This window comes from Gopherus flavomarginatus, chromosome 1, assembly GCF_025201925.1.
Source record: "Gopherus flavomarginatus isolate rGopFla2 chromosome 1, rGopFla2.mat.asm, whole genome shotgun sequence".
Lineage (NCBI taxonomy): Eukaryota > Metazoa > Chordata > Testudines > Testudinidae > Gopherus > Gopherus flavomarginatus.
Window position 1 is genome coordinate 362,106,081 of NC_066617.1, and position 15,150 is coordinate 362,121,230.

Sequence of the window (15,150 nt, forward strand, 5' to 3'; positions counted from 1 at the left end):
GAAACCAGAACTCTCTAAATCAGACAGCACAAAAGAGGGCTTCCAATATTTAGGAAGTACAATTGTCTTTCCTCCAGAGAATCCTGGCTCTTAAATAGGGGTGGCCAAACTATAGTTTGCTTTTGACGAATCTGACTACTAAAGAATGAAAACCAAGTGATGGCTAGATCAATCCCCAAGAACTGGCCTACTGATTTGATTCTAATGTGAAATCGCTGTGTGTGGAGCTAGTGAAAAGATACAATTGTTCGAATTGTTACAAATGTCCTCCAATTAATTCTTATTTAAAAAAATCCACAAAAACAAACAATTTTTGTGAATTCCTTGTTAGGTGCTAGGATGACTTGACACACCAGTTATGGATCAAACTATTTAATCTGCCTCATTTCAGGGGCCAAGGTGTGTGAGAAAAACATGCTCTGGAGCTGAATAATCAGAGCTGGCAGGACTGGAAATCCAGTGTGATCAGCTATGGCTTTGTCCATCAGCAGTGGAACAAGTCAGTGGGCACGAGAACTGCTTCTCCTATAGTAGGCTATTGTTTCCATTGCCAAAGTTCCCTTTCTATCTTCTCATATAGAACACTGGGAGTTTCCTATGTGGGCTTGTAGTGAAGAAAGAAATTTGGATTCCGATTCCTCTCCCCTACTTGAAGATCTGATAGCTGTGTCATGAGCCTGTGACTATTCCTAAGTGCTTGTGAGGGACTGAGGATTTCCATATCTATTGCTTGTTCCTGCATGGCACCCAGCAGTGTGAATGTCATATTAGAGACTGCCTAATGCCTGATGTTAGCAGGTTACAAAATCCCTTTTGTTGACTGTTTGCACTTACACTTTTATTCTACAGACCTGAAGACTGCTCTCATCTCCAAGACCCTGACATGTTATCTGCATTTCTGGAAAGACCAATTATCTTAAGGATAGAATTAAATCCTTGTGGGTGACTCCTCCCACGCCCCCCCAACCCCATTTGGATGGATTAATGGTTCAAATGATTTGGATTGAGCAGTTTGAAAGTTTGCATTTTGGCCTGATGCAGTTTGTTCTTAAATCACTAACCCTCACAGAATACATCACTTAGAGCTACACAGAATGTGAATTTCATGATGCATCTAAGAACAGAAATAGGTTATGGTCCTTTGAAAGAGCTACACAGCATGGATGGTACAAATACAGATGTCAGAGCCAACATCCAGGTTCTGTAAGCAGAGATATCATGGGAGGCTAGGGGTTGTAAACTGCCCTCCAGGTGTCAGGTCAGGCACTCTTCCATCACACAAGGTATTGTCTGAGACTAGGGTGACCAGATGTCCTGATAAAATACGGACTGTCCCGATATTTAACCCTTTGTCCTGCGTCCCGATCGGGACACCATTTGTCCCGATATTGAGGTAAGGAGGCGAGCAGGAGGGAGGCGCTGACCCCGTGGGTGCTCTGGGGCCGGAGCACCCACAGGGAGAAATTGCAGTCAAGCTCCCCCCTGCTCACCTCCTTCCCCCGCTCTCCCCAGTGCGCCGCATTCCTGCTCCTCCCACCCTCCAGCACCTCCCGCCACCTAACAGCTGTTTGGCAGCGCTTAGCGCTTTCCAGGAGGGAGGGGGGGAGGAGCGGGTATGTGGCGCACTCAGGGAAGGAGGCAGAGAAGAGGCAGGGCATGGGCGGGGACTTGGGGGAAAGGGGTGGAATGGGGGTGGGATGAAGGCGGTGCAGGGGCAGGAAGAGGAGGGGGAGGGCGAGCACCCACCTGGCAGAGGGGAAGTCAGCACAGTAGGGGTGAGTGACAGGTGGGGGGGGTGAAGAGGCGGGTGCGGGGGAGGCGAGCGGTGGGTGGAGGACTGAGGAAGGACACAGCAAGCCAGTGGCAGGCCAGGGGATGAGGAAGGGTGCAGTGGGGGGTCCGAGCAGGGAGGAGGCAGGACCAGGGGCAGAGTGGGGGCAGAGCTTGGGAGGAGCTGGGGTGGACTGTGGGGGGGGGGATGATGGCACCCCAATGTGTCCCAATTTTTAGTGTGGTGATCTGGTCACCCTATCTGAGACAAATAAACTTCAGATGACTTAACACAGTTCTTCACCTGGTTATCAGCAATATATGCTAGATTTGTTTTAGCTTCATTCCAAGACTATTAACTGACAAGGAAAAGCTTTTACTTTTATCCATCTCTAATAGGATTCCTCTGAATTCCAACTGTTGAGACTGGACAAGTAACTGGAGCTGAACCTAATACCTACAGTACTGCAGTTATGGGGCCTCATGTCCTGACTCCTTGATCATCCAATCATCAACTATATGTAAGGGAATATGTGCTCCAGTCAACATGATGACAATCAGGGTCGGCTTTAGGCCTATTCCACCAATTACCCTGAATCAGGCCCCGCGCCCAAGAGGGCCCCACGCCCAGTGAGAATCCCTTCCCTGGCTAGAGGCGCCTTTTTTAATTTTTACTCACCTGGCAGTGCTCCAGGTCTTCAGCAGCACTTCAGCGGCCGGTCCTTCGCCTGTTCTGGATCTTTGGTAGCACTTCGGTGCCAGGTCCTTCAGTGCCTCCGAAGACCTGGAGTGAGTGAAGGACCTGCCGCCAAAGACTCAGAGCACCGCCTGGTGAGTACAAGCCCCACGTGGTTTTTTTACATTTTTTTTTTAAGTCATCCCTGCCGAGGCCCTGCCAAAACTGTTCAAATTGGGCCCCGCGCTTCCTAAAGCCGGCCTTGATGACAATACATGGAAAGCCAAAGAGGCAAAACTCTCAACTAGAAGTGTAAATGATGCATGTATGGAACCAATCTCGTTAATGAGTGCACACAACTGATCCTGAGATTAAAGAAAGTGGAACTAAGCATTTCAATATATGATGGAGTATATCTTTTCCTCTGTCTCCATTTATTCATGACCTGGCATCTTGCAAAAAAACGCCTTGAATATGGAGCCAGGTTTGGGATAGTCTTACTGTAGGTACTTATGTGGTCACTATCAATGTAGTATCTAAGCGCCTCACAATCTTTAATGTATTTATCTTCAAACACTCTTGTGAAGTGGGGCAGGGCTGTTATCCCTATTGTACAAATGGGGAACTGAGGCAAAGAGAGGCTTAGTGACTTGCCCAATGTCACACAGGAAGTCTGTGGCAGAACTGGGAATTGAACATGGATTTGTCAAAGCATTAGCTAGAATCCTAACCCTTGGCCTATCCTTCTCCTCCTCCTTTTAAAGCACATATGATCTATGAGTGGGGAGGGAGGGGGAGTATGCAGGATACTTTATCTTTACACCTTTACAGTACAGAAATTATCTTGATGAAGCACCCAGAAATGGGTGGGGGGAGGGAGGGAGGGAAGACAATTTACAAACTCCATATCATGAAACGAAAAACAGATAAACCTAATTTCCTGGGTTGATTTTCTGCTAGATGAGAGCATCAAACTAATGGATGGCCTGCATTATTCTCTACTGCATTATTAATAGGTAGAGTTAAGGCAGAAACCATGCTCAGTGTGGATAAATGTGTGTCCTACTTACAGGAAAATAAAATGGATGTTTGAATGCAGGAAGTTAAAACAAAACAAAACAAAAAAACATCACAGAAAGAGAGAAGGCCTAGAGGGGAGCATGCATTAGGTTTAAAGCAGGGATCCTGTAACCCTGGAAAGAGTCTGATATTCTTTCAAAATATCACTCATCTCTTAATAATTGGCATGCTTCATTTCTTTACAGCACTGGATCCTAGGCACACGCATTTTGTAGAGGGAAAGGACAGGGTATAGCGAAATTGTCTGGCAGCCAGACTTGCATAAGCTTTATCAATATTTGAAATGCCGAAGTTCCGTATTGATCTTTCAACCTGCCTTATCTCTCTCATTCTAACAGATATTGAAAGATCTGAAACAAAGTCACACACAACAAGGAGTTGGTGTAAGCTAGAAATGTATTTTTTCACTGGCGAGGGAAGGTTTCTGAATCCCAGCAGAATGAGAGATACATTCACCTGCACGATGCCAGATTTTGTTGCTTCATTTGATGTAACTCAGGTCTGCAGAGAATGAAATGGCTGGTGGCTAACTCTCTCTTGGAAAGGCTTGGTGCAAAATCAATCAATAGAGAGACCTTAGCACTCTTTTCTTTTAAACTACATTTCACTATCCTGTCTATAAATGACACACAGAGAGGGAGAGAGTCCTACTGATGCCAGCTAAGCTTTGCTTTTGTTTTTCTAATGAGAGTCAAGTCTGGATGAAAGTGGCAGGACTGAGAGGATTTTGGACTCAGGGGCTCTCCCAAAATTCCCTCCATGTTTCATTCAGCCCCTCTGGTGCGGGAAGTCAGGAGGTCTGTGATGCCAACTCCTCAAGCCTGGCTTTGAAAATTGAGTAGTGCAGCTTTAGGCTGTCTGGGCATTTCGAGTCTGTCAGTGCCAAGGAGGTTAAAAAAACTCGCTTTCCTCTGCCAGCCTCATCTTCAGCTTTACAGTTCTTTTAGGAACCAGCTAATATCTTGTACTAGCTTTCTAAAGAACCCCCATGGAAGATGCTGGTATTTACTCCTGTCACCTTCCTTTGTGGAGTCATTAGTAGCACTGTTTTGTTATTGTATAAATAGTTTGGAATAGATCAGGGATTGTAATTAAATGTCAAACGGATTTGACAAGAAATAATGGATGCTGGTGACTCCTCCTAGTGAAATCTGAGCAGCTGCGTTCCATAGACTCAGCCTTGTCTCACCATGCTGGGGGAATACCAAGGACTGAAGCTGATTGTCTCTAAGCAATAAGTATCTGCCAATTTCATGACACTTTGCTGGGAATCTCTGCGAGAGATTAGTTCTGGTGAGAAGGGCCGGATCAACAGGCCCATGTTCTTTGTTTGCAGCATAAGCTGCAGCACCACATTTTTGCTCCGCTGCTGCTAACATGAGGCTCCCACCAGCAACAGCTACCTCTATGGCACAGAGAGGAGGTCAGTCTCCATGGTCCATTCAGTGTTTGGCCTCTGCTGAGCTGCCAATGTGGGCCAAAAAAGTTGGTGGGGGGACAGACAGACTCAGGCTTTCACCAGTGGCTTGCCCTTAGCTCTCTTCTAAGCTCAGGCCCAGCAGCCAGCCAGAAGCTCTTCTTAGCTCCCCCAACCCTGCTAGGGTTGTCAACTTTCTAATCGCACAAAACCAAACAACCTAGTCCTGTCCCTTCCCCAAAGCCACGCCCCTTCCCCGCGGCCCTGCCTCCTGTTCACTACGTTCCCCGTCCCTCGGTGGCTCGCTCTCCCCCACCCTCACTCACTTTCACTGGGCTGGGGCTGGGGGTGAGGCTCTAACTGGGGGTGAGGGCTCCAGGGTGGGGCCAGAAATGAGGGGTTCAGGGTGTGGGAGGGGCTCCAGGCTGGGGCAGGGGGTTGGAGTGGGGGAGAGGGTGAGGTGGAGGGCTCCAGCTGGGAGTGCAGGCTCTGGGGTGGGGTCAGGGATGAGGGGCTTGGGGTGCAGGTGGAGGCTCCAGGCTGGGGGGTGGAGCTGAGGGATTTGGAGTGTGGGAGGGGGCTACAGGTTGAGACAGGGGGTTGGGGATGTGGAAGAGGGTACAGGCTCTGGTGTGGGGCAGGGATGAGGGGTTTGGGGTGCAGGAGGGAGCTCCAGGCTGGGGGATGGGACCAAAGGATTGGTAGTGTGGGAGGGCACTGTGGGTTGAGGTGGGGGTTGGGGTGTGGGAGGGGGTGAGATGTCCGGCTGAGAGTGCAGGCTGTGGGGTGGGGCTGTGGATGAGGGGTTCAGGGTATGGGAGGGTGTTCTCGGCTGGGGCCCGAGGTTAGGGTGAAGGGGGGTAAGGGCTCTGACTGAGGGTGAGGGCTCTGGCTGGGGGTGGGGCCGAGAATGAGGGGTTTGGGGTGTAGGAGGGGGCTTCAGGTTTGGGGGGGCTCAGAGCTGGGGCAGGGAATTGGGGCGCGGGCTTACGTCGGGCGGCTCCCGCTCAGCGGTGCAATGGGGCTAAGGCCGGCTCCCTGCCTGCCCTGGCTCCACGCTGCGCCCTGGAAGTGACCAGCAAGTCCAGCTCCTAGGCGTGGGGGGCAGGAAGCTCCACGCACTGCCACAGCTCAGGGGTGGGGGCAGAGTGCGTGGCCCCCTGACACTCCCACACCTAGGAGCCAGACCTGCTGGTCACTTCCAGGGTGCAGTGCAGAGACAGGACTGGTAGGGACTAGCCTGCCTTAGCCCTGCAGCACCGTCAACCAGACTTCTAATGGCCCGGTCGGCGGTGCTGACCAGAGCTGCCCGTGTCCCTTTTCAACCAGGCATTCTGGTCGGAAACCGGATGACTGGCAACCCTAGCCCCTACTAGTACTGAGCTATGTGTTGTGCTGCAATTCCATTTGGCCAGCTAGGAGCACTGCCTGCACTCTGCTAGCTCCAGCAGGGAACTGCCTGTCTGGTGCCGCAACTCCTCTTTATAGGGACTGGCTGCTCCCTGAAGCCTCTCTGATTGGGTGCTTCCCTGCAACCACTCCAGGTCACTTGGAGGACTTCTCTTCTGCTCCCCTCTGAAACAGGATGGGGCAGGACCCTGAGGCCTCTCGCAGGGGGCCTCTGGGCCTGCTCCACCCCATCACAGAACCACTTACTCATTTCTCAGTGTATGTCTACACAGCAGCTAGGAGCATGCTTACCAGTGTGGGCAGACAAATGTGCTAGCTCAACAGTAAAAAGAGCAGTGTGGCCACAGCAGCACAGCTGGTGTCTTGGCCTAACCACCCGAGTATGCACCCGAAGGGTCGGGCTTGGGTGCATGTGTGTTCGGGTGGCATGCCTAAGCCACTGTCTGTGCCACCATGGCCGCACTGCTATGTTTAGCACACCAGCTTGAAGAGAGCTAGCATGTGTCTGTCTGTCCCCAATGGAAAGCATGCTCCCAGAGTCCCAGCTGCTGTGTAGACATACCCTGAGAGGCTACTGAACAGCCAACAGAAGGTAATTTGGTCTCTACTGACCAAATCTGAAAGGTGCTCTATCTTCTGAGCCAGGCAGTCTTTCCAGTAGCAACCTTTTTTTTTGCATTTCATAAAAAGCAGCTTTTAATCATGAATACATATCCCAAGATGCCGCAAGGGGTCACTGGTGAAAGATGCTCTGTCCCTCGGGCTGTTTACCCCCTCCATATCAGTTCTACACATTTATCATGTTACACATTAATAAGCTTAACATACACGAGGATAAACAGTTCTCCTACCATTAGCTGAATGCAGGAGTTGAAACTCTGTTGAATAAAAATTATTTGTTTTAAATGATCACTAAGGATTTGTGCCAATATGTACACAGCATACAGTATGCTATACAAATATGTTTCCCAGTATAACCAGTTTGCCTGTAAACTGGACAGAATTGAGAACAGCAGTTCTGGAGTCTGAAAATGTACAGTACTGCCTTCCACAGCAAAGCTGCTGAAGTCTTAACATCTAAAACAACCCACATGTACATTTTAAAATTGGTTTATATTTTCAAAATTACAACTCCTTAAATCAAGTTGAGTCTCCTCTGCTATAAACATATTTAGTGGGTTGCATGAACCTTGACAGCATGTTCCTTTCAGCACTTTGATTATTTCCAGCCTGCTCTATGACAGAAACTGATTTAAATTGAGTAAAAGCTCCTTGTATCGATACAGACCACTGGTTTTAACTCAACCACTGAACCACAGTATTACTTAAATTCAATTCCATTTAACACAGTGGCGAACATTCCCCACTCTGTCACATATATCCATGGAAGGAATACTATAGAAAGCTCCTTTTGTACCAGTTTTTTCTTAAAAATCCTCATTTTTCTGTTTTAATTATACCGGGTATGTTGGCTATACTGAAGTGACTGCTAACAAAGGGCCCGCTCTGCAAGGTGCTGAAGGCCTCCTAACTTCACTGGCAGTGACTAAATCCCAAAGGACGGCTTTGGATATTAAAAATATTCCCAATGAGCTTTTGGATCAGTTAATTTAGCCCCCTACTCCCATGCTAGTGGATCATGATGATGCAGGATTGGGGCCTTAAAGAGGATAACTCCCAAAACTAGAGAAGGACTTTGAGAAAGTTAGCTGTATAGAAGAGCCCTAGAAATTCAGGAGAAGTCAAATTTGCCTTGGAGTTAAAGTAAGGATACCTATACAACTTAACTCTGCCCCATATGTGGATGCTGTAGGATGCAGTTTTATTCACAGGACCACACACCATTTCTCAAATAACATATCACATGTTTTTTTTCCTACAACCTTAGAAATGCACACACAACATCTCATACTACTGTGTACTAATCTCTGTATACCAGCCTGAGTCCAGGAAAGTTATTTGTATACAAGACACAGAATGAGTGAGCCCAAGGCTCTGTGCTGTGCCCTATACAAGGTGTGCCTTCAAAGGCTGTTAAATACAATATCATCATACAAGGTTTTTAATTTGAAAAATATCATATGAAGAGAAATTGGAAGGGAGAGGCGTGATGAATGGTACGGAGACAATTAACCAGACTCTCCTAGTTTACCTTTCCAGAACAAAGAGACAGTTAATGACATTGAAAGGAAACAAATAGTATGATAAATGATGAAAAGAATTTTTTTTGCACAATGCTTAATTAACCTGGGGAACTCCCTGCCACAAAGCATAACTGATTATAAGAATTCAGCAAGATTCCAAGAGAGATGAGGTATGTATACTGAAAAGGAGCACCTGGCAGGCTCGCGGAGCGGGACAAGCCCCTGCGCTTTGACCCCATTCCCTGGCAGGAGCGCCAGGCGGGCAGGCAGAGTGGGGTCAGGGTGCGGGGGCGCCCATTTTCCAGGGCCCTTCAATTAGCCAGGGTGCCTGGGCACAGCTCCGTTGGCCCAGTGGTTAATCGCCACTGATGGCCGCCGCATGTAGCCTACACACTGCCAACAGTGATGTGCAGTGTAGATATAGCCTAAGAGACAATCGTACTCAGCCACATGTAGATATCCTGGTACAGTCACTGAGGGGATTTTCTTTTTCTTTCTTTCTTTCTTTCTTAAATGTACCTACAAACTTTTTCTTAAGTAAGGTAAAGAATGTTTTGCAGTGGGTGTAATTTGAGAGTCAGGTGTGGAGCTGATTTATTTCTGAACTACTGTCAGTTTGATAAGCAATTTGGGAGCACTAGTTTGACAGCAGCTGATTGTTAAATCCCCTTCTACAAATGAATAAAAAGAATCAGTGAGAAGAGAGAAGAAACGAGTCTGACTTCACCTCTACTGTCTGGTAGGAGATACACAAAGGAAGTGGGAGCTGTAAGACTTTCTGCTCTCCAGAAGCACCTTACTCCCATTTTCAAATGGGGCTTTGGCTCCAAAGAGCTAGGCTCCCATGTGCCAAAATCACCTTTGAAAATGTGACTTAGGCACAGGCGGCAGGTTATATGGGCTCGTGGTGCCCGAGCACCAGGAATATTCAAGGCTGGGGGCTCTGCTCCACCAATATTTGGAGCTGGGTTTCTCCCCGCACCTCCCCCTTGGAGCTTCCCTGCCTGAAAAACAAACAGCCGGTGCTTTTCTCCCTTGCTGTGCTACCACTGCCTGCCCCTGCTTTTGCCTAAGGCTATAGAGAGCAGGGGCCGGCAGACCGTTGGAGCACCTCAGGAGGGGAAAGGAGGCACGCATGTGCTTGGGAGCCCTCTCCCATCCCCCGGCACCCACCTGGAGGAGACGCCAAGGGGACTTCCGGCCAGGAGATGGACATCTGGGGTGGACCTCATTCACCTGAGCAGCTGCTGGGGCTTCGGTGAGGTTTAACCCTGTGATCCACCCCCTCCCCCCACAGCCCCCACTCCTGCCCAATGCTGGGCAAGGGGCAGCCCCATCCCCAGTGAGGCTCGGGTGAGGGGCAGCAGGCTGCAACAGGGGAGGAAGGAAGCCACATGTGATGGCAGTTCCGCCCCCCCCCCCCCAGCACCCACCCACCCACCACAGGGGAGATGGAGGAGGGGGGTTTCCTAGACCTGAGCAGCTGGGGCTTGGGTGAATTTTGTGACACCCTACCCCCCACGCCAGCCACCATCCTGCAGTCCCCACTCCTGCCCCATGCTGGGCAAGGGGCAGCCCCATCCCCAGTGAGGCTATGGCGGGGGGCAGCAGCAGGGGAGGCCACACGTGATGGCAACCCCCTTCCCCTGGTACCCACCATAGGGGAGGTGAGTGGGCTCTCTGGATCTGAGAGAGGTCCTAGGAGCATGGGCAGTGACCGTGGTGCAGAGTGAGTGTGCTGCAGGGGTCCCTTCCCTGGAGCTTGCTGCTGCCGGGGGGGAGTCCTCTTTGGTCCTAGCCCTGGGGCAGCCTGTCTGCACCCCAAGTTCCTTATCCCCAGCCTTGCCCCACCCCAGAACCTGTGCCCCCAGCACCCCAACCCTGAGCACCCTCCTGCACTGTGAACCCCTCATCCCCAGCCCCACCCCAGAGCCCTCACTTGAGGGGAAAAATGTGCAACTTAAATTTGGTGGTCAGTTTGGAGTATCATTGTGTTTAGCACAATACTTGATTATTTTACACCCTTTAAAGTTAGAACTAGTTGTATACAGGTGTTACAAAGTGGGAATGTTCTTAATGTTTTCTCTGAATACTGTGTGGGTGCCTCAGTTTCCCCTATGCATTTCTCAAGGATCCAGATGGTGGGATAAGGGGGTGTGATTGTTGTAGAGCCCTAGAGGGCCAGTGTGATGCCATCTGCACAGAGAATGGCTGAAACCCTGTCTCCAAGCAACTGATAGCCTGGGCCGCTCTACTGCAAGGTGCAAACTGAAGGTGTTGGAGAACAAAGAGATCAGGTGGCCTCCTAATGCCTGGAAAAGAGACAAAGGCCAGAGGAGGGAGTGTCAGTGCCTGTGCGGACTTCCGGGAAGCGCATAGTGTGGAAGGGGATGCTGGGATGCTTTGGAACTACTCCATACAAAGCCAGTCAGGACTCTGGGGGAGCCTCCTCTCTCTGAGCATACTGTCTCCAGGGCCTGGTCTCCTTCCTGGGTCTGACCTTGGAGCATTCAGCATGCCCTTCCACACTGTGCGCTTTCCGCAGCGAGTCTGCCCAGGCAGGTCCTGGGGCAACTAGAGATCCCTGCACCCCAACTCTATAGTCAGACATGACTCTCAGCCAGCCGGTAAAACAGAAGGTTTATTAGACAACAGGAACACAGTATAAAACAGAGCTTGTAGGTACAGAAAACAGGACCCCTCAGTCAGGTCCATCTTGAGGGGTGGGGAGCCCAGACCCAAGTTCTGGGCCTCTCCCCATTTCCCCAGCCAGCTCCAAACTGACACTCCCTCCTCCGGCCTTTGTGTCTCTTCTGGACAAGGAGGCCACCTGATCTTTTTGTCCCCAACACCTTCAATTGGCACCTTGCAGGGGAAACTGAGGCACCCACACAGTATTCAGAGAAAACATTAAGAACATTCCCACTTTGTCACAACAGGTGCAACAAAATATAATACCCTATATTGAAGCAGGCAAGTGCTGCTTCTGACTTTCCACTTTTAATTGACCTTTGTAATCTTATGGTGCCGACGTGTTGTAGCTTCATTTTATATCAGCTTACAGGGCGGGAATGGGGGAGGGGGGTACCACCATTTTAGGCACCACCAAAAATTATACAAACCTGCCGCCTATGGTAGGTGACCTAGTTATTTCATGCTTTTGAAAATGTAACCCTTCTTAGTGCCTGCAAAATCCTTCTCTGTGCTCCACAGTTGCTGTGGAGTATGCAGGAAGGGATGGTGCCAGGCACTGTTGCCATTCTGTTATTTTTTTCATAAAGATAAGGCACTCTGCTATCACAGTAGGAGAATCTGAAGAGAACAGCTTAGGAGAGCTGTTTGTTTGAGTACTATGCAAATCGTACAGAATATGGTTAAATCTACTGGCTCCAAGCACTCCCTCCTCTTTGCATGTGTGAAGAATGTGACAAATATTTATATGACTTTACGGGGATACATGTTGTTATTGGACCCAGAAGCTCACAACACACATGGAGGACCAGAAACCTCAGAATTGGCCACAGTAATTGAGGGATCAATAGAGGCCTGGTGTGATATGAGCGGAGGTCTGTCAGAAGTTGAGGAATGTAGTGGCTTCTCTGAGATGGGGACTGGGATAATCAAGAATTAAATTACAGCAATTACTTTAACAACACAAACTTCAGCCAGGGCTTTTGGATTCCCCCCTTAGCATCTAGTGGCGATTGTTAAGTATTTTTGTGGTGTGTGCTGAGCACCCTTGGCTCCAGTTTACCAAAAGGGGTGCTCGACTGTTATCTTTGGATGTTTGAGTGTTTGGTTACCACCAGCATTACAGAGCTTAATAAGCAGTGTCAAAAAGATGAAGAGACTCATGCTTTGAGAGCTTGCCTTTCCTGATCTGAGGCTATATCTTAGAAATTCCCATACAGATCAAACCAGTTGGCCATTTAATTTGACATCTTGTCTCTGACAATGGTCTGATCTGGATGCTTCGAAAGAAGGTGACAGAGTTCTTGTAACTGTCAAATACTAGATAACCTGTCCCTAACCCCTCACAGTCAGTGGCTGGCTTATGGGCTGAAGTATTAAGATGTACATCCATCCTTTATGTTTTTGTCCCGTCTAACGTAAGGTGTAGATGTTCTCATTATCAGTATACATGCCTCATCTCTCTTGGAATCTTGCTAAACTCCTATCCTCAATTACGCTTTGTGGCATGGAGTTCCCCAGGTTAACTAAGCATTGTGCAAAACAATTTCCTTTATCATTTTACTACTTGTTTCTTTTCATTTTCTTTGACTTTCTCCTGGTTCTTGCATTTGTAAAAGGTAAAATAGGAGACCCTGGTTCATCTTGTCTGTACCATTCATCATTTTATGTACCTTTCTTGCCTCTCTCTTTGAACTGCAGTCCTAATCTTTCCAATTTCTCTTCATGGGCTATTTTTCAAACAAATGCAATATAGTATCATACAAGCTTTTAAACAACCTCTGAAGATTCGTTGTGTATGGGGCACAGTACAGAGCCTTTGGCTCATGTGCTCCACCTCTTGCATATGAATAACTTTCCTGGACTTTGTCTGGTCCACAGAGAGAACAGTACACAGCACTATGAGATGTTACATGTGCATTTCTAAGGTTGTTGCAGCCTTTCCAGAACCCTGCTGCCAGAGTCTTTCCCCACTGCTGGAGTCCTTCCCTCTGGCAGGGAAAGACTCCAGCAGCAGAGGTGCAGTGGAACATTACACTGCTAAAAACAACCATATAGATGGGAGAGGCACTGCTTGGGCAGGTAGGGTGCATACCTAGGTATATATCCACAGGGCTCAGGTGTGTCCTGGCTGTATTTGCCTAAGCAGTGCCTCACCATCCACACTCTGCTAATTATATCCATGCCAGGGGGACATGTAGTGCATGTTCTCTATAAGCTACCAAAAGGAGAGTGCAATGTAGACGAACCTTTAAATGCCTGCCTCCCTTTGCCAAAATCCACCAGTTAGTATGTTAACCCGTTACTCGATACTGCTTCTCTCTCCTGGGTCTGTTCTTAGTTTCTTTCTCTTTATATATATTAGTAACTTGACCCGCCTTCCATTGGGCTTTATTAATTGCACAGCACACATGTGGAAAACCAGCAAAGGCTGGATTCCAAAAGGTTGGTTAACCAGCTTGAAGTATGCCAGCAACTCTCCAAACCCCACAAACACGACAGAAGGTTTCAATTATTGGCTCTAACCATAACTTCCTACAACTGAATGAATCAAAGCCTGAACACTTCCTCCTGGGTAAAAAGTTCTCTTTGTCCCATGTCTCTGACACTGCCATCACTCTCTTTAATGTTGCTCTGAAGGTCTGAAATCTTGGGATCGTTCCTGACTGTAAACATGCTTTTCCCTCCCATATTTCCGCTGAGGAGGTGTGCCTGGAAGGTGGCCAGAACTTGCCCATACCTTGCGCCTGCCTCTGCTAAAGCTTCTCTTATGCTTTAACTCCTTTGCTGCTGAATGCACCAGCATCTTCATGTGATATTTTCATTTTGGCCCTACCAAATTCATGGCTCTGAAAAATGTGTCACAGGCCAGAAAATCTGGTCTTTTGTGCACTTTTACCCTATACTCTACAGATTTCACAGGGGAGACCAGCATTTCTCAAGCTGGGGGTCCTGACCCAAAAGATGTTTGCAGGAGAGTTGCAAGGTTATATTATGGGGGTTGTGGTATTGCCACCCTTACTTTTGCACTGCCTTCTGAGCTGAGTGGGAAAGTGGTGGTGGCTGGCCAGGCGCCCAGCTCTGAATTCCCATCTAGGCTACTGCACAGTAGGTCACTCCCCTCCAGCTTCACACACACTATCCTCCTGGGGCTCCAGGCTGCAGAGCTTCCCTCGTTCTCTCCTTTCGCGACTGTATCAGAGACTCCACATACTCCTCCTCCTGTTTTTACTTGGTGCTCCAGAACACAACTGCTAATCTGATCAGCCTCCTTTTGGGACAAGTGCAATTCCTCTACTCAGTACAGATCAGGACTACCTCAAAATCTACCTCAGGGTCCTATACACTTAAATTCTGACTATGTGCACCATTTTCTTAAACTGACCTCCTTATCACTGCTATCGAATACCCTCACCTGACACAGGTAATAATCCTGCAGAATAACATCCCAGATGTCCTCTTCTGAAGGGCTACCTCTTAACTCTCAAATTTACTAGAGACAATCTCTTTATCAAGCTTCCCCGAGTCACTGTCTGTCATAAGCATCTAGCACACTAGGTACATCCTATAATTGTCCCTAAGAAAGCTGGTTGAAAATTTTCCAGCACAATGCTTTTCCCCTGGAAAACGGAGCTGAAAAACCCTGGGTTTGTTATAAACAGTCCCTTCCTCCCCACAAACTCCAGGTCCCTCCTTTCCCCATCCCATCTCCAATGCCCCCAACTCCAGCTCCCTGCTTTCATCCCCGTCTGCTCACTTCTCCCCCTTGCATCCCTGCTTCTTTTGTCACCGTCACTCCCCATGCCCCCAATTGCCTCTGGGTCCCTATTTCCCCAGTCATTACCATCCCACCCCCTACTACTTCCCCCCAGATTCCTGCTCCGCACCCCTCTAACATCCCTCCAGACCCCTGCTTCCACCACTACCAAACACCATTCCTCCCCATCCTCACCAGGTCCCTA

General features: G+C 48.7%; 1 protein-coding gene across 9 annotated transcripts in view; it reads right to left on the bottom strand.

The window, feature by feature from the left end:
- FAM168A (family with sequence similarity 168 member A) overlaps window positions 1-15,150 on the bottom strand; it is a 402,338-nt gene that overhangs the window by 35,775 nt on the left and 351,413 nt on the right. For 6 of the 9 annotated variants that reach the window (XM_050930968.1, XM_050931013.1, XM_050930991.1 and 3 more), the window contains one exon: window positions 7,205-7,231. The exons of the other annotated variants lie outside the window; for them this stretch is intronic. In XM_050930968.1, coding sequence (XP_050786925.1) covers window positions 7,205-7,231 — 27 coding nt within the window. The remainder of the gene's footprint in view (window positions 1-7,204; window positions 7,232-15,150) is intronic. 9 annotated transcript variants of the gene reach the window in all.